Source organism: Erythrolamprus reginae, chromosome 1 (genome assembly GCF_031021105.1).
Source record: "Erythrolamprus reginae isolate rEryReg1 chromosome 1, rEryReg1.hap1, whole genome shotgun sequence".
Taxonomy (NCBI): Eukaryota; Metazoa; Chordata; class Lepidosauria; order Squamata; family Dipsadidae; genus Erythrolamprus; species Erythrolamprus reginae.
Genome location: NC_091950.1, coordinates 237,037,830 through 237,057,907, shown reverse-complemented (window position 1 = coordinate 237,057,907; position 20,078 = coordinate 237,037,830). Strand labels below are relative to the sequence as shown.

At 39.4% G+C, this 20,078-nt stretch overlaps 1 protein-coding gene across 1 annotated transcript; it reads left to right on the top strand.

Moving 5' to 3' along the window:
* Positions 1-15,859: 15,859 nt before the first annotated feature.
* Positions 15,860-17,686, top strand: LOC139172076 (tigger transposable element-derived protein 1-like). Its single transcript, XM_070760845.1, has one exon. It carries the CDS (start codon positions 15,860-15,862, stop codon positions 17,684-17,686), a length of 1,827 nt encoding a protein of 608 aa, XP_070616946.1.
* The last annotated feature ends 2,392 nt before the right edge of the window (positions 17,687-20,078 follow it).

Genomic DNA, 20,078 nt, shown 5'->3' with positions numbered 1-20,078 from the left:
TGTGACAGGTTGTTTACCTTTCTATCTTCAACCTTTCATTTTCAAGAAATTTGACAGGCTTTGTATTCTTATTTATTAGAAAACTCTTCCTTGGCTCCTTTGGTACTCAAGGCTAGTTTTCATTGAATGTTCTGGCCAAAGGCAAACATACAGATATACCACGTTTTGTCCTTTGTGAGCATTTTAAAAAAGATGCAATCTTTTATTAAGCTAAATAAGTGTGAGTGTGTGTGTGTAATATATTTTTGCTGATAATTGAAAAGGAAGGGAGACTAGTATAGATCTATTTCGAGGTAAAAGGAAAGCAAGATGCTTCCTCCCATATTTCAGTATACCAGGTGATTTGACAGAAAACAAACATATGGCCTGTTGTGTTCTTTCAAAAATATTGTAAGAAATTCAGTGATTGGTTAAGACGCGGCTATTTGGAAAATAGCCGCGAAAGTTAAATAACTGTCTGTTGGGAAAAGCCCGCCGTTTTTAAGAGTATAAATAGGGCAACGGGCTAGCCGTTGCCCTCATTCGGAAGATATCTGCTGGTGATTGTTTCCTGTCTTATTTGCTACAATAAATGCATACTGTTAACCAACCTCCGGAGTCGTGATTTAACAGTGGCGACGAGGAGGTCGAACTCCCGCAAATGCAGCCATGAACTCGTCCATGGCCCCACCGCCGCCTCTCTTCAATTCCGAGTCGGAATCGTGGACTTCACATATGTCCAAATTCAGACTTTTCCTCAAAGCGAGCAACCTGCACGACGCAGAAGACGAAAGGAAGAAAGCCATATTTTTGAGCTACTGTGGTCCAGAAATCTACAGCTTGGCTTCCACTCTCGTTGACCCAGACACGTTGGAAACTGTCGCATGGTCAACCCTCCAAACAAAACTCACTGCACATTATCAACCTACGACTCCCGTTCGTGTACACCGTCACCAATTTGCCCAGATGCGGCAAGCGAACGGGGAATCAACCAAGGATTTCATCACCCGTCTCTGCACCCTTCTTCCGAAATGCAGGTATAAGGATCCTGAGGAACAACTGGTTGACCGCCTCATCTTCGGGTTAACCAACATCACGCTACAGAAGAAATATTTAGTGGACGAAGATGCCTCGCTCCAAGACATTCTTAAAGCTGCAAAAGCTTCCGAGATCTCCAAAACTTCTGTAGCTGAAATAAAACGCACAACGCCGACCATTCATCACATCCCAGATGACTCCGACTGGCACAACTGCCCAATCGAAGACAAACATCTGGAATCCAGCACAGCGGACGACACCTGTCTTCAAATCCGCAGGCCATCTGACCGCGACACCAAAGAGGCACCCCGCCAGGACAAGTGCGCCGGCTGCAATGGAAATCATCCACGCTACCGCTGCCACTTCAAAGATGCCTACTGTCGCCGTTGCCAGCGTCGTGGCCACATTGCAGAGGTCTGCCGAGCCGTCACCCCCATTCCAGCTAACCCACAAAACTCAAGAAATTTTGCTGCACCAAGAAATAGACGACCGCCATTTTCTCGCAACGTTTCCCGTCCAGCCGACGACTCCCACTCTTTCAGCCAAAGAGGTAATTGCCCCTCTTCCGTAAACTTCAATTCTCCCGCCGCGGAAAACAAACTAATTGTCTCTCTTTCCCTAAACGGTTTTCCCTGTGAGATGGAGTTGGACACGGGCTCGAGACATTCCATAATGCCTTGGCAAAAACTTAAATTGTATTTACCCCATGTGGAAAAAACTGATTTAGAACCTTGGGATGTGGGCTTGAGTGATTTTCAAGGTCGGAAAATTCCAGTGTTAGGAAGCCTAAATGTACCAGTTCTGTTTAAAAAATTTCGAGGTTTCTTACCTCTTATTGTGGTCGACGGCCCTAGACACACATTATTGGGACTTAAATGGTTAAAACCTTTGGGCATCGAAATTTCAGGCGTCAATAATGTATGTGATTCTTTTGACCCAAATGACTTATTGAAAGAATTTCCTGAAGTTTTTTCTAGCGAATTAGGTAGATACACCGGCAGCCCTATTTCTTTTTATCTGGATCCAAACGTTTCTCCTATTCGATTAAAGCCCCGCCAAATTCCCATTCCACTTTTGCCTAAGGTAGACGAACAATTGGATAAATTAATAGCCCAGGGCATTTTGATCCCAACGGATCACGCCAAATGGGAAACACCTATAGTTACCCCTATTAAACCAGACGGCTCGATTAGAATTTGCGCAGACTATAAAGCCACAATTAATAAAGCATTACAACACAATGTTTATCCAATACCAGTTGTGCAACAACTCCTACACACTTTAGGTAACGGAACAATCTTTGCGAAGTTGGACCTTGCTCAGGCATACCAGCAACTCCCCGTCGATCAGAACACGGCAGAAGCCCAAACAATTGTTACTCACAGGGGCGCCTTTAAATGCTCTAGACTCCAGTTCGGAGTTTCTACTGCCCCTGGCATTTTTCAAGGCCTCATGGAACGAATTCTAAATAACATTCCTGGGGTCGTCCCATATTTCGATGACGTATTAATTTCGGCCAAATCAAAACCAGAACTCTGGGACAGAATTAGAAGTGTTTTAACGAAATTTAAAGAGACAGGGCTCCATTTGAAGGCAGACAAATGCTCCTGGGCAGTCCCCAATGTTCAATTTTTAGGTTTTAACATAGACAGATTTGGAATTCACCCCACTAATGATAAAGTTGAGGCCATAAAAAATGCCCCAACCCCCTCCAATAAGACGGACCTGCAGGCTTTCCTTGGACTCCTTAACTTTTATTCCGTCTTTCTTAAACAGAAAGCGACGGTGGCAGAACCGCTCCATAATCTTCTAAAGAAGGACTCTGCCTGGACGTGGGGACCGACAGAACATGCCACTTTTCTTGCAGTAAAAAATTTACTTTCATCAAACAGTGTCTTGGTTCAATATAATATCGCTATGCCCTTAACTTTAACATGCGATGCGTCACCCTTCGGCATAGGAGCCGTTCTTAGTGATAATTTCCCAGATGGCACTGAAGCCCCGATTGCCTATTATTCTAAAACCCTCTCTTCAGCAGAGAGAAATTATTCCCAACTTGATAAGGAGGCGTTAGCAGCTGTGGCAGGAGTCAAACGGTTCCATTATTACCTCTGTGGTCGCTCTTTTACTTTGGTTACAGACCACAAGCCTCTCCTCGGCATTTTAGCGGGAAACAAACAAACTCCCGCCTTTCTTTCCCCTCGCATGACTAGATGGGCTATTTTTTTAGCCGGTTATAATTATACCTTAATCCACAGGGGGGGGGAAGGACATAGGGAACGCCGATGCACTAAGTAGGTGCCCACTAAAAGACTTAGTCATTGATCCTGCTCCAGCCTCTAGTATTTTATTAATCGAGACAAATAAGCAAGCCCTATTGACAGCATCAGAGATAGCAGAACAAACACAAAAAGATCCAATTTTAAATAACATTAAACAATGGGTATTGAAAGGTTGGCCAACTGAACAACAAACAGAACAATTTCAGCCATATAGAAATAGACAACTTGAACTCAATGTATTAAAGGATTGTATTTTATGGGGGGACAGAGTTGTAATTCCAAAAGCATTACAGAATCGAGCCTTGCAACTATTGCATATAGGACACCCAGGAATAGTCAAAATGAAAACAATAGCCAGGAGTCATCTCTGGTGGCCTGGATTGGACAAGGACATAGAGTTGTGGGTGGGTGGTTGTGTACCCTGCCAAAAATCAAGACCCAATCCACCAAAAGCCACACCATCAGAGTGGCCAACACCAAGAGGGCCCTGGTCCAGGATACACATTGACTTTGCAGGACCAATCAGGGGCCAATCTTTTCTATTAGTCGTAGATGCATATTCTAAATGGTTGGAAATTGAACTCATGGCATCTACTACTACCAGTGCAACCATAAAAGCATTAAGGAAAATGTTTGCCACACATGGCATCCCGGATATTGTGGTTTCTGACAATGGGCCTCAACTGACAGCTCGACAAATGGAGTTATTTTTTGCAGACCAAGGCATAAGACATGTACTCACTCCCCCTCATTTTCCTCAAGCTAATGGACAAGCAGAACGAATGGTTAGATCCACAAAGGAAGCATTAAGCAAAGCACCATTAGGAGATTGGCAACCACAAATTGATGAATTTTTAGCCATTCAACATATAACACCATCGGCTTCAACGCACAAGAACCCAGCAGAACTGTTAATGGGCAGGAACCTTCGTTCTAAACTAGACCGAATTCATCCAAATTACCAAAACGAACAAAAAGAACTTAAAATACAAACCGATAGACAATTTAATAACGGGGACTTAATTTACGCTAAAGACTATGATTCAAATGATAAGTGGAAAGAAGGAACAGTATTAGAAAAAACGGGTTTTAAAACGTATTTAATTGTGTTAGCAGATGGGCGTAGTTGGCACCGTCATATTGACCAACTATGCAAGCGGATTAAAGCTAACACAGACATTTTACCCACTATAGAAAAATCAACAGAGGACTTACCGGAACCAGTTCAGGACTCCAGCGATGGCTGCCTGTTGCCCCTGAAGGCCGGCAGAGATCCAATTGCAACATCGCAACCAGGCCCGTCAGAAACTAGCCTTAGCGGAGCAATACCAGCGCCGGCCGTCCAGGCAGGCAGCTCCCAAGAAAATGAACTGCGCAGGTCACAGAGAGCGGTGAAACCACCAATCCGCTTGCAGGACTACGTGACGTGGATTAACACGTAGCCATAGTTTTTTCTAAAAAGGGAGGGGTGTTGTGTTCTTTTAAAAATATTGTAAGAAATTCAGTGATTGGTTAAGACGCGGCTATTTGTAAAATAGCCGCGAAAGTTAAATAACTGTCTGTTGGGAAAAGCCCGCCGTTTTTAAGAGTATAAATAGGGCAACGGGCTAGCCGTTGCCCTCATTCGGAAGATATCTGCTGGTGATTGTTTCCTGTCTTATTTGCTACAATAAATGCATACTGTTAACCAACCTCCGGAGTCGTGATTTAACATGGCCTTTCTCTGATAAAGGTTTTTCGGAGGTGAGCCTGTAGCCTAGAAGTTAATATTCGAACATTCGGAGATTGCAATTGATTCAAAACGCAACTGCGCGAGCTGTCATTGGCCTTCCCAGATATACCCATGTTTTGCCATCATTCTACGCGCTGCATTGGTGGCCAACTAGTCTCTGAATGCAATTCAAAATGTCAAACCCCTACATGGCTTAGGACCTGATTACCTATGGGACTGTCTCTTGTCTCATGTATCCCATCTATTGGTTAGGGCCCACAGGGTCAGCCTTTTCCAGGTCCCATCAGCCAGACAATGCCAGCTGGTAGGTCCTAGGGGAAGGGCCTTGTCTGTGGTTGCCCCTGCCCTCTGGTATCAACTCCTCCTGGAGATCAACTATTCCCATTCTCCTGGCCTTCCAGAAGAACTTAAAAACACATCTATGCCGGCAGGCATGGGACTGCTGAATTTGGTTGCTTTGCGCGAGCCCCTATTATTGTCTGACTGTTGGAGATATGACAGAGTTGTATGAGGTGGGCTGTCTGTGAGATGTTTTAATTTAAGGAGTTTTTTATAGTGATATTTTATAGTATTGTTTTATTTAATTTCGATTTCTTCCATTGTTACGTATTAATATGTTGTAAGCTACCCTGAGTCTCAGGAGAAGGGTGGCCTAGAAATCGAACAAATGAATGAACTAACAAACAAACAAACAAACAAACAAACAAACAAACAAACAAACAAATATCCTGCCTTGCAGGCAGAAGTCTAGTTTAAATCCCAGCAAGGATATGTTTAGCTGATGAGAGCATAACAAGCTTGAAATAAATCTATACTAATCTCCCTTCCTTTTCAATTAACAGCACAAATATGTTACACACATATATATTATAGTTTGTCAATTTATCTGCCTTGTATATGGCCCCAGGTGGAGCCGAGAGGCAAAAGGAAAACAAAATGCTTCCTCCCATATTTGGGTATACCAGGTGTTTCAACAGATAACAAACAAACATATATATACATACATACATACATACATACATACATACATACATACATACATACATTTTTTCTGTTGGATCACCCTGGTATATTGAAGGAATGTCACAGCTCCTTTTTGCCTCTAGGCCCAACCCAGGGCCATTTCAAGGCAGTTAATTTATTCATAGCCAACAAACTATGTTCTGTATGTATCACATGTTTTTGCTGAATGTTTTTTAAAATTAAGGGAGACTAGGATAGCGCTATTTCGGCCTTGTTCTGGCCTCATCAGCTAGCCATACCCTTACTGGGATTTGATCCTGGGGCCTCTGCCTTGTAAGGCAGAGAATTAACCTCTAGGCCACCAGATCTGATCCCTTTAGCACTCTCTTGGTTGTGTTCTTGCAGTTGTTTCATTACCCAAACTAGGTAACATCATAATGATTATCATTGATGATGTACCTAGTTTGGGTAATGAAACAATTTCAAGAAAATAACCAAGCTCAGGGAGCACCAAAAATGCTTTATTTCAATCCTAAGCAACAAATATTCTCTTTTATAGAAGAAAATTTACAATTAATCTTCACTTTAGGCATAGGGGACATGCAACAGCTTAATCTATTTTCTTACACATCCATTTAAGGAATATTGATTCTATATTTAAACCAAATTCTTTGCATATCTAGGTAGGTATATACAAATAGATATAACTTAATAATTAACATGTAATATAAATAAAATAGAGATGTTTCTTCAGGTATCAATAGGGGGTAATCATTAAACCTTCCCCTTTTAAGGAAAGGTAAACACTTCAAAATGAATATTATTGCAGGGTAATTTATATTCGGACAGAAATTCTAGTTTATATAGCTGTGTAATAAAAACAAGATTTGATCATATTTTTCCACTCTCAAATAATTTTATATGGAAACTCCGTTAAAAAATTGGGGAAAAGATTATGATATGGAAAATTTGTATTAAAAACTTTGAATCAATCATTAGAGGATGAGATGATATATCCAGTGTTCAGAAATAAATATGATTTACTAAATATAATCCAAAGGGAATATTTAGAATTACAACATTTGTTAACACTATTGTGTGGATCAGCATCATTTCAAGATTTTCTGGTACCTGGTATACTAGAACAATGTGTTAAATCCGCAAAACAAAAAGGTTTTTATTATCAATAAATCAATTTGATATGTCAAGAAATGAATGGACTATTTACAGTTTTCTACATTGCACAGACAACCCTCTTGGCCCAACCCAGGGCCATTTCCAAGGCAGTTAATTTATTCATATCCGACAAACTATATTATGTATGTGTCACATGTTTTTGCTGAATTTGAAAACCATGATCTATCCCTGCAGGATGAAGGCTTCTTCCACATGTTTCCAACTAATATGATCCTAATTTTTCTTTTGCAAATTGAGCCCACAATACTTGCACATTTCATAGATCCATCTTTCTTTATATTTCTTTTGTGGATGCTTTTTATCAAGTGGGATCCTTTCTATGACTGTCTTAGTCCATCTGCCATCAGTTCCTCTTGCTGTGCTACTAGCCCATTTCCATTTCAATTCTTTTATTCTCTTGATGATATTGTATACTTTCATTTGTACACACACACGCACGCACGCACACACGCACTGGTTCATGAAGAATAAAGTTTCCCAATGTAGGTTTCGCCCACATCTCTATGCACATAAAGTCTTTTTCAAGTATAGTTTTCCCAATAAATATTTTTCTTCTGTAGCTTGTTGATTGGAGAAAAATAAACATTAGCAAATTATTTTCAGTGTTACCATCTGTGCTACAGCAGGGCATGCTTCGTCTCTTGGGAAACTCAAAAATCTGTTCACCTGTTTTTACAAGCACTCCTGCAACTGAATTCCTTCTAATTTCCTTTTTTTCTTTCCTTTTCCTTTTTCTTATCCCTTTCTTTCTCCATTTTCCCCTTTCCCCTTCCTTTCTTTTCTCCTCCCTTTCCTTTCCCTTTCTGTCTTCTCTTCTTCCTTCCTTCCTTCCTTCCTTCCTTCCTTTTCTCTTTTGAATTTCCCACAACTATAATTCCAATGCAAACTTTGCTTTGTTTAGGCTCAGCTTTTAAAATTTGAAATGGACTTCTTTTCCCTTTACATTATGTATATTACAATGGAGTCATTCCAGAGAAATAGGAATATGGTTAAAATGCCAACAAGGGCTTCCCTAGCAGCTGAACATTGAAGTCCAGGATATGTTCAGGAATAAAAATTGTGGCAACAGCTGGCTCAAATGGAATTTCTGTTCCATCATATATTGAAAGAAGGCAATAGGAATGCATTTCACAGAAGAAGATGCCTGCTTTATAATTTCAACTACAGCTGTCCATAAAAGTACATGGAGGAAAGCATTCTGCTCCAAAACAAAACAAACACAGCCTGTACAAAATGAATCTTTGCATCCAATCTGCATTTGAAGAGGAGATAAATTAATTTGCCAGGTGCAGTTATCATTCCCTTTTTCTTCCTACAAAAAAAAAATCCTACACTTGTTATTATGCACAGCTCTATTCAAATGGTACAGACTGTACATTCCTTAGAAAAAGCTGACAGCAGTTTTCCAAAGGCCCCTGAAATGTTTCCTGAGATTTCAATGCATGTTATTGACAGTTGCAGTTTGTTTTAAAGGGATTTAAATAAGGAGAGACTGCTAGTCACACTAGTGAGTACATTTAGGAGTTGTCTTCTTTAAGACAACTCCTAAATTTGCTCACTGGACTAGCAAAATCAAGTGATGGGACCTTACAGACAGAAACTTATCAGTCCATTAGCTGAACTTTATTTCAACACTAATAGAACTCACTAATATAACTGAGGGCATCAGGCTAAGGTCTACAAACTAAAACAAAGTCTAAAGTCCAGCTAAAATGTTTGTGGGATTTCCTCTTTACTGATGATGCTGTCGTTACTGCTCATTTTGCTGAAGACCTTCAATGATTCATGGACTGTTTTAGCAAAGCCTGCCAAGATTTTGGATTAACAATCAGACTGAAAAAAAGACAAGCCATGGGTCAGGATGTGGATTCTTCTTCCCATATTACAATCTTCACAGAAGAATTGGTGGTCATCCATGACTTTGTGTACCTTGGCTCAACCATCGCCGACACATTCTCTCTAGATACTGAGCTGAATAAATGTATAGGTAAAACAGCCATCACATTCTCTAGACTCAAAAAGAAGCTGACAGAACATACAAAGATCCAGGTTTATAGAGCCTGTGTCCTGAGCCCACTCTTGTATTGCAGCAAATCTTGGAGCCTTTACATATGGCAAGAGAGAAAGGTGAATATCTTCCATGTGTGCTATCTCCGAAGTATCCTTGGCATCACCTGGCATGACAAAGTTCCAAGTAGCACAGCGTTAGAACAAGCTGGAATTTCTAGCATGTATGCACTATTGAAACAGCAAAGTCTTCGCTGGCTTGGGCATGTTGTAAGAATGGATGATGGGCAGATTCTGAAAGATCTCCCGTATGATAAATTAGTGCAGGGAAAGCGCCCCAGATGGAGACCACCACTGTGATATAAGGATATGTGTAAGAGGGATTTAAAGGCCTTGGGAATGGACATTAATATCTGGGAAACCTGGACGTTTGATTGGAGGCTAAAGAGGTACCACGGCCTTCTCCATTTTGAGGAAACATTTGTTCAGCAAAGAGGCAGTCCCAGAACCAGCGAAATCTGCATCTACCCTCAGTGTGGAAGGGATTGCCACTCTTGGATCGGCTATTTTAGCCACACTAGATGCTGTTCTAGAAACTCTTTCCAGTGCATGATACCATAGTCTTTCGAGACTGAAGGTTGCCAATGAGCAAGCTAGTTTTGAGACAGGGACAATCCTAGTTTTGTTCTTTAACATTGCCCAACATTCTTCATTATGCAGGAGATTCCATTCTGCCTAATGGGAAAAATTATTTCCTAATCTCTGATTCTTTCTAAATTGATGACCAGAGAGACGAGCTAACAGTCTGGATGGACCAAAAGTTCTCTTTCTTTGGGGTTTTCTTCATTTTTCCAATTCTCAAACCCTAAAATTGGCTATGCTTTAAGGTAGGCCATAGTTCCTTGGGTAATATGTAGATCAAAACACACCTTCAGCACTAGGCCTTCTCCAGGTTTTAAGATGCAGCCTTAATCCAAACCTGTTGATAACAATAGTATGTTAAGGTAAGATAGCCCATGCTTCATACCAGATTTGCATAATGTAGAAAAATGTGCATGAAAATAAGCAAGGATTTTTATGTATTTGCATTTTAAATTTACAGAATAAGGAAGAAATTTCGCAGTATGGAATGTGAAACTGGCAGGGACAGGATACAAGCTGATTTGTATATCTATAGTAATATAACATGTTGATCCTATATCCACTGTAATAGAGTGGCCAATAAATTTATAATAATAATGCCACCTCTGCAAAGAAGCTTTAAAAAGTGGACTATCTAGTTAGCAGCTGCAAGAAAACAGCATAGACTGATTACAAACAATTGCATGACAAAGTAGAATTGGACGTTCTGCAAGAAATAGCATTTATCCATAACCAAGAATTGGTGGGATCATAAAGTAGACAAAGTAACAGAAAATGAAGATGCTTGGGATTTTGGAATTTAAACAGACAAGCACCTGCCACATAACCATCTCAGACTTAATAATTCTCTGCAAAAAAGACAAAAAAAGAACATTTGGCAGTATTTGGAGAGAGCAAAATAGAAGAAAAAGAACTGGAGAAAATAACAAAATACAAAGACCTGCAAACAGAAGTAGAACAACTGTTGCAAAATAAAGCAAATAGCAATAGGTGCCTTGAAAGCAACCCAACCCAATACTATTGGCATTGACAAATATCCACCAATAAATTGCAAAACACAGTTTTTCTTGACACAGCTTACATGCTGTGACAATAACTTTAATATTACCCAACAACATTTGTTTAACTCAGATTCTTGGGAAAGACTCAATATTTCATTTTTAGGAGTATAATTCAAAGGTGTTCTCAAAAGGCAAAGTGATGTATGAATCTCAAACAAGCCCTCAAAGGAGGTTTTGCTTTGATGAAAGTTCATATGAAGTAGGCCTTTGAAGCTGCTTTCCAATAGATAGGACTCTGTCTCACACTTTTCAAAGAAGTAAAGCAGCTGCATGCTCTACTTGAAGGCCTTGTCCATCAGTGGTTACTAGGACTACTGATTATGCTCTGAGGCAACAGAAATTATTGAGGATAACTTTATCAATTCCAGAATATACAGAAACCAAAAAGTTGAAGCAAAATCATCTTTCAGAGGATAGAATAGAATAGAATAGAATAGAATTCTTTATTCGCCGTATGATCAGATACACAGGAATTTGTCTTTGGTGCGTATGCTCTCAGGGTACATAAAAGAAAAGATACATTTTATTTATTTATTTGTTTGTTTATTTATTCATTTGGTTAGTTAGTTAGTTAGTTAGTTAGTTAGTTAGTTAGTTAGTTAGTTAGTTAGTTAGTTAAGTTAGTTAGTTAGTTAGTTAGTTAGTTAGTTAGTTAGTTAGTTAGTTAGTTATCTAGTTAGTCAATTACTTTTATAAGCCACCCAAATCCAAAATGGACGATTTGTCAAGAGTCATGAGGTACAACACTTAATGATTGTCATAGGGTACAAATAAACAATCAGGAAACAATCAATATTAATATAAATCGTAAGGATACAAACAACATGTTACAGTCATACAATCATAGGTGAGAGGAGATGGGTGATAGAAACGATGAGAAGACTAATAGTAATGGTAGTGCAGCCTTAGTGACTAATTTGACAGTGATGAGGGAATTATTTGTTTAGCAGAGTGATGATGTTCGGCAAAAAACTGTCCTTGTGTCTAGTTGTCTTGGTGTGCAATGTTCTATAGCGTCATTTTGAGGCATAATATCTTTCATATGGATGACTAATGGGAGCTTCCTACTGATATATAAATGGGAACAAGCTTCCATTTGCTTCTCTAATGTATAAAAATAGTATTTCCATTGATGGATACAAACCTTGTGGAAACTGGAAGCAATTAGTGCAAAATTGCAAAATTTACAAATTGCAAAAGCAAAATTTCAATTAGTGTTGTATTCAGGGATGTTAATCTAGATGAAGATTTACAAAGAAAAAAGATCAGACCATTTTTTTCCTGTTTAAGCTTCCATGTTGGCAACTGTAAAGTTTAGAAACTGAAAGGTCTGTCTAGGAGCAGATTTTTCCCCTCATCCCTTGCCATTCAGCACACCTTCTTCTGAGTCCAGAGTGGAATATCATATATTCTCTGAATGTACCTTTCTCATCTCTTGTAAAAGAGAATACAGAATCACCCAAGTGCCTACAGTATTCATCATTCATTTCAAAAGCCATAATGATTAAGGCCCCAAGAGACAGCAGTTTGAAAGGTGAAAAACTGTAACAAAAGTAATTAAATAATCCCACTGGTATGAATCAAAACTGCATTTGTTCATAAGTTATTAACCAATTAGCACATAAATGAATAGTGCATCGATCCATAAACTCATTATAGCAGACTTCTAAAGAAAATAGTTATTGAGTATACACTTCAACAGAGTTGTATCTTGTGTAATGTGAATCAGCCATACCCAGAAAAGCCATTGGCCCCAATATATGCAAAGCACTTATTCTTCCCTCCTAGAAAATAAACTAATCTCCTTCATCTCTTAAATCATAATCTTTCCCTGACTCTTGAGTCTCTTTCTTTCCTCTTCTTCAACATGATTGCCTACATATGCAGCTGAAACTACTTCTCCATCCCAGGTTCGCCTAGTGCACCAGTTGCGACCGTATTTGGACTGGGAGTCATTGCTCACAATCACTCATGCCCTCATCACCTCGAAGTTCGACTACTGTAACGCTCTCTACATGGGGCTACCTTTGAAAAGTATTTGGAAACTTCAGATCATGCAAAATGCAGCTGCGAGAGCTATCATGGGCCCATGTTTCGTCATCACTCCGCAGCCGATCAGTTTCCGGTCACAATTCAAAGTGTTGATTATGACCAATAAAGCCCTACATGGCATCGGACCAAATTACCTCTGGGACCACCTGCTGCCGCACAAATCCCAGCAACCGATTAGGTCCCACAGAGTTGGCCTTCTCCAGGTCCCGTCAAAACAATGCTGTCAGCTCCTCCTGGAGATTAGGACTGCCCCCACCCTCCTTGCCTTTCGCAATCTTTTGAAAACTCATCTATGTCACCAGGCATGGAGGAATTGATATATCCTTAGCTGCCCTTGACTTTATGGATGGTGTGTTTGGGCTGTATGACTGTTTTAATAGGGGGTTTTTAAAGACAGTTTTAATATTGGATTTGTGTATGATGTTTTATTGTTGTGAGACGCTCTGAGTCCTCAGAGAGGGGCGGCATACAAATCTAAAAAAATATTATTATTATTGTTGTTGTTGTTGTTGTTGTTTTGTTTTGTTGTTGTTGTTGTTGTTGTTGTTATTATTATTATTATTATTATTATTATTATTATTATTATTATTATTATTATTATTATTATGCTCCTCTACTCTCCCATTGTCACCCCTAAATAATATATGGGATCTTCAATGCAAAGCTCTAGTATAGATTTTATATCTGAAACTTGACACAGGTATACTACTTTTGATTGGGAAAAACTATCTATGAATGAGCTGCTACTTGCATTGCAACCATCCATATTAGGAGAAAATATTAGGAACAAAAATAGGAAGTACCCATTTGTAAAACTTTAAGAACAAGAATCTAAGCAGAAGGCACGACGTAATGTCTAATCCACAAGATGACAATATTCAAACATTGCAAAAGGAGGAGGCATTACTTATTGTGATAACTTTGTCATTGCACTTGATAGCTATTAGTCATTATCTAATATGTTATATCATACTAAGAGGCACCATCATCTTTACATAAAGAATAGATACGCGCATCCCTTTGTTAAAGGGTATAACTGCCTATTTATTATTTTCTACATTATTTATTATATATCTTGAAAGAGTATAAGAAATAAGTATCACAAAGAAGGAAATTAGGTACAGATATGAAGACATAAATAGGTAAACAAGTTTCAGACTACAGGTAGCCCTTGCTTAATAATTATAATTGGGACTAGCAACAATATACGATAGTATTTCAGCTTTCATGTGCTTTACAGACTTGCATGCATTGTAATCCTGAGGTTTGATTGCAATTACTTTTTTCCATCACTGTTACAACTGTGAATGGTTATGAAATGAGTCAGTCACTAAACAAGGACTATGTGTACCACATTTCACTATATCATAGAAACATAGAAGACTGAAAAGGACCTCATGATCCATCTAGTCTTCCCATATACTATTTTTGTATTTTATCTTAGGATGGATATATGTTTATCCCAGGCATGTTTAAATTCAGTTACTGTGGATTTACCAACCATGTCTGTTGGAAGTTTGTTCCAAGGATCTACTACTCTTTCAGCAAAATAATATTTTCTCATGTTGCTTTTGATCTTTCCCCTAACTTGTTCTTGTGTTCACTTTCCTATTAAAATCACTCCCCTCCTGAACCTTATTTAACCCTTTGACATATTTAAATGTTTCGATCATGACCCCCCTTTTCCTTCTGTCCTCCAGACTATACAGATTGAGTTCATTAAGTCTTTCCTGATACATTTTATGCTTAAGACCTTCCACCATTCTTGTAGCCCGTCTTTGGACCCGTTCAATTTTGTCAATATCTTTTTGTAGGTGAGGTCTCCAGAACTGAACACAGTATTCCAAATGTGGTCTCACCAGCGCTCTATATAGCGGGATCACAATCTCCCTCTTCCTGCTTGTTATACCTCTAGCTATGCAGCCAAGCATCCTACTTGCTTTTCCTACTGCCCGACCACACTGCTCATCCATTTTGAGACTGTCAGAAATCACTACCCCTAAATCCTTCTCTTCTGAATTTTTTGCTAACACAGAACTGCCAATACAATACTGAGATTGAGGATTCCTTTTCCCCAAGTGCATTATTTTACATATCACTACTATACCAATGTATTTCATATCCACTTTTCTAGTCAAAACCCACATACTTCTCTTGCACTTTAAGCCAAAAACCTATTAACATTGTTCAATGGTAAATGATGTAATTCCCCAAACTGTAAATTCAGAAACAAGTTGAAGCATGAACTCTAGAAACCAAATTAGGTGAGTAGTAGAAGTGGATGTGTAAATTATAAACCAAGAATGGTTTCCAATTAAAAGTAAACTCTTGTTGGATTCACCACTTAAATACAAAGTTATTTTGTATATTGAAGCATACTGCCATAAATTTATTTAGCCATTCTTCTAATCCAAAGTCTTTTACAATAAAAAGTATATACAGTAGTCCCTCGCTGTATCGCACTTCACCTACTACGGCTTCACTTCATCGCGGGTTTTCAAGAAATATTAATTTAAAAAATCATTCGCGGATCTTCGCTGGTTCGCGGGTTTCTGAGGAAGTTGATCGGCAGATTTAAACAATAAATAATAAAATGTATTACGAATTACAATACTGTACGTACGTTTTTATACTGTACTCAGAAATTAGAAGCTTCATAGCCTGCCAGTGACGCCACTCGCCTACATGAGATAGTAAATTACACATGATTGGTTGGTTGCTAGAGAAGCGACCAACCGGAGGAGAAGGGCCAGCTTTGTATCCCAGCGTCTGATTGGTCTCTGTGCTCTGCGCAGCTCATTCAATTCACCAGAAGCATTGGTTTAGAAGGAGAAAGAGGAAGTAGAAAGGAAGGAGAGGGAAGGAAGAAGAGGGAGACAACTAAAAACTTTAATTCAAGCCCAACCATGCCACCCAAACGGGCAAGTTCTTCATCTGCCGAAACCCAGGGGAAGCGTCAGCGCAAAACGCTGACGATTCAAGAAAAAGTGAAGCTGCTGGACATGCTCAAGGAAGGCAAATCGTACGCAGCAGTAGGCCGGCATTACAGGATAAATGAATCAAGTGTACGCTATATAAAGAAAGATGAAAAGAATATCAGGTCTACAGCAACTTTTACATTCAATAAAACGGCAAAAAGGGTAGTTAGCAGTAGAAATAAAGGCATCATTAAAATGGAGTCTGCTTTAGCAATTTGGATGGAAGACTGCCGTAAAAAAAATATTGTTTTGGACTCTAACATGATCAGGACAAAGGCTAAGTCTCTGTATGACACCATGACGGGAGATGACGACAATGAAGAACCCCAACCTTCAACATCAACGGCTTCTACCACCCAGAAGATTGAATTTACTGCAAGCAAGGGGTGGTTTGAAAAATTCCAGAAGCGCTTTGGCATTAGGAGCGTTTCATTACATGGAGAGGCTGCCTCTGCTGATAACGACGCAGCAGACTATTACGTGAGCCACACATTCAGCAACATTATAGAAGAAGGGGGCTATGTACCTGAACAAGTCTTCAATATGGATGAGACAGGCTTGTTCTGGAAGAGGATGCCATCGCGGACTTTTATTATGAAGGAGGAAGCCAAAGCCCCTGGCTTTAAAGCACAAAAAGATTGTGTGACATTGGTAATGTGTGGCAATGCTGCTGGATTCATGTTAAAGCCAGGACTTATTTATAAGTTGCTGAATCCCAGAGCCCTCAAGAATAAAAACAAGAATGTGTTGCCTGTGTATTGGATGCACAACCGCAAGGCATGGATCACAAAGAACCTTACGAGGGACTGGTTCCATCAGTGTTTTCTTCTGGAGGTCAAGGAATATTTAAAAGAGAAGGGCCTGGAGTTCAAGGTGCTTTTGCTCATGGATAACGCTGGCGGCCATGCTACCGACATTGGGTACAGTGGAGTCAAGATTACCTTCTTGCCACCTAACACTACCTCGTTGATCCAGCCAATGGACCAAGGCATCATTCGTGCATTTAATGCGCTGTATACGAGAAATTCGTTACAGGCACTCGTCGAAGCAATGGATGTGGATGACAATTTCTCGCTAAAAGCGTACTGGCGTGAGTACACGATATTATCATGTCTCAAAAATATTCAGAAGGCCCTCACTGAAATGAAAAAGGAAACAATGAACTCGTGCTGGAAGAAATTGTGGCCTGAAGTAGTGAAGGATTACAGAGGATTCTCAGCAGAAGAAATTCAGCATTCGGCAATAAATAAGGCTGTGCTCCTTGCAAAAGCCCTAGGGGGAGAGGGCTTTACTGATATGACTGCCCAAGATGTGAATGATCTTTTGGACACGCATGCCCAGCCATTGTCTGACGAAGACCTGCTGGAGTTGACCAAGTCCTCGAGCGAAGAAGAGGAGGAAGACAATGATTATGCTGTCGAAGAGGACTTTGGCTTGATGCTTGAACGCCTTGCAATGATGCAACGAACGGCTCAACAACTTGTGCAAATGGCCGAAGAGTTTGACACGGATATGATCCGTGCAATTCAGTTACGAAATTACATCGAAACGGGCATGCTTCCATACAAGAACTTGTTGACCCAGCTCAAGAAAGAACGCCAGCAACTTCCAATCACGATGTTCTTAACTCGTGAACAGAAGTCTGATAAGCCAGCGATAGCGCCTTTAGCAGAAGTAGAAGTCCGTGCTGCCGAAACATCTGAGAACCAAGATGAGGTACCACCTGAGGAAGTGGTACCTCAAGAAGCCCAGTAAGCTCATCACATCATCATTGTAAATATTGTAAATATTGTAAATTGTACATTGTAAATACTATATTCATCATCATCGATTTACAAATATGGTGAGTACCCATAAAAAATTTCTTTTTTATTATTTTTATTATTTTTAAGTTATATTATATATGTACTACTGTGATATGTATTTTGTAGGAGTGTGGGAAGGGTTTATAAACACTTAAACACTTTATAAACACTTAAAACAATGAACAATTACAATATAAATACTTAAATAAGAACTGTCAGTCGATAAATTCCACATCGCGGATTTCACCTATTGCGGCAAGGTCTGGAACGTAACACCTGCGATAGGTGAGGGATTACTGTAAAACATTTGCATCCATTAATATATACAATGCCAAATCTCATATTTCTTTCCACCATTACTTCCGAACGCACCAATATCAATATCAATATTAGTATATGTTGATGATGATAATGGGGTGTATGGGGTGCTCAGGGAGGGGTAGCCCCTCTGGTGGGGGCATGTCATGTCCTTTTACAGCAGCTCATTTAGGGAAGCTTGTTCACCTTTGGTCTTCACCTGTCACTCAGCTTTGTGGCTCCTAGTAGCTGTAGCATTTCTAGCGGCCACACCCCAGGCAACAGCTTTGACAGGCTGTCCAAACCAGGCTGAGAGTAGCCGATGGGTCATTGACCTTCAGCGAGATAGGAACTTGTCTATCTCGAGCACTGAGCGGATGAAACCTATTAGAATAGATCAATGGTCATGAAGGCGGCAAGACATAAAAGCCGCCCTGGTCAACCACTAGGAGAAGAGAAACTCTGATGCAAACCTCCACAGCCTTGTGGCTATATCCCTCATTGGAAAATGTTTCAGGAGTAAACCTTGAGGCAAAATCGAGAGCCGGAGTCCCGAAAGCAATTCGTGACTGTATACAGCCACGTTCTGATAACTCCTGCGACGTAGCTGGAGCCAATCGTATTGGCCTTCACCATTCCATTGGATTATTTCAGAGACATGGGGGGGGGGGGATCTGCTGCTTGGGTAACAGTCTATCCTCCATACTAACCTACCCAAGCTTTGTACTCTGGTGAGTCCAGAGCATGATACTATAGTCTTTCGAGACTGAAGGATGCCGATGATGATGATGATGATGATGATGATGATGATGATGATAATAATAATAATAATAATAATAATAATAATAATAATTTATTAGACTTGTATGCCGCCCCTCTCCAAAGACTGATGATATGCTGATGGCATATTGTTGCAAAACTCATTACAGCTAAAGTGAGCACTGCAGAATTTTTCAAGGAAGAAAGGCTATTGATAAATTATTCTAAAACTACTTGTCACCTTTTATCTAGGACGGGAAATTCAAAGGAGTCCCTTACAATGATCCGTTAGGGTCTCCTGGTCAAATGCGGTGTAATCTATTAGTCATGCTTTATAATACAGTCTCTTTTTGGAGAACTTTTAGTGGACACAGTTCATGTTTAGATTTTATATTGATCTGCTAGCTGAATATGATTCCACAAATCATATACATCAAATATGAGGTACTCAAAGTGAGAAGTCAAATTCTGATCTAACATCATACTTTGTCTTTAGAAAAGAATGTTAGCTTTTTATCGCAACCACATATGAAAAATGTGCCTATCTATCTATCTATCTATCTATCTATCTATCTATCTATCTATCTATCCATCCATCCATCCATCCATCCATCCATCCATCCATCCATCCATCCATCCATCCTTTGTTATACACTATACATACTGTATATCGTATATTTCTCTTGCATTGAAATTCTTATTCATGCATCTCAATATTTTGCATCTATTTAATTGCACAATGTTTAACTTTTTCAGTGACTGGCTCTTTTAACTAGTCACATTTCCTAATACAAGTTCTTTAGAATGATTCTCCTGGCTTAGTTGTTGTGGTTATTTTAATTTTATTACCATAAGCAAGATATTATAATAGAGGATCTACTGTACTACTTGAGCAGGGAACTGAACTAGATGACCGCCAAGCTCCCTTCCAACCCCGTTATTCTGTATTATATCTTTTATTCACAATTAATTAGAAAGTATTGCTATGGAGTACCAGATCTTTGCAAGGCAATTAAGGTTTAAGGATATTCATGAATTCTTCTATTATATTTCAACTTTGTAATTTGTCTATTTATAAAGAGCTTTGAGTGTATTGAAACTGCACAGTTGCAAGAAAGGCAGTTCTTCCTTCTTGGAAGAATGCCTTTGTATATGATTCAATCCGTTGAGTCAACAAATTTGCCACTTCTCTGCTTCTGAATTGGCTTTATATCAGCTCAGAGACTTCTATGAAGGAGAACAGGATGCTTTGTGCCAATAAATGTTTCAACATCTTTCATACTGTA

Bases quoted from the DNA above. Each gene is read 5' to 3' on its own strand.
- LOC139172076 (XM_070760845.1), top strand. From the start codon at position 15,860: ATGCCACCCAAACGGGCAAGTTCTTCATCTGCCGAAACCCAGGGGAAG.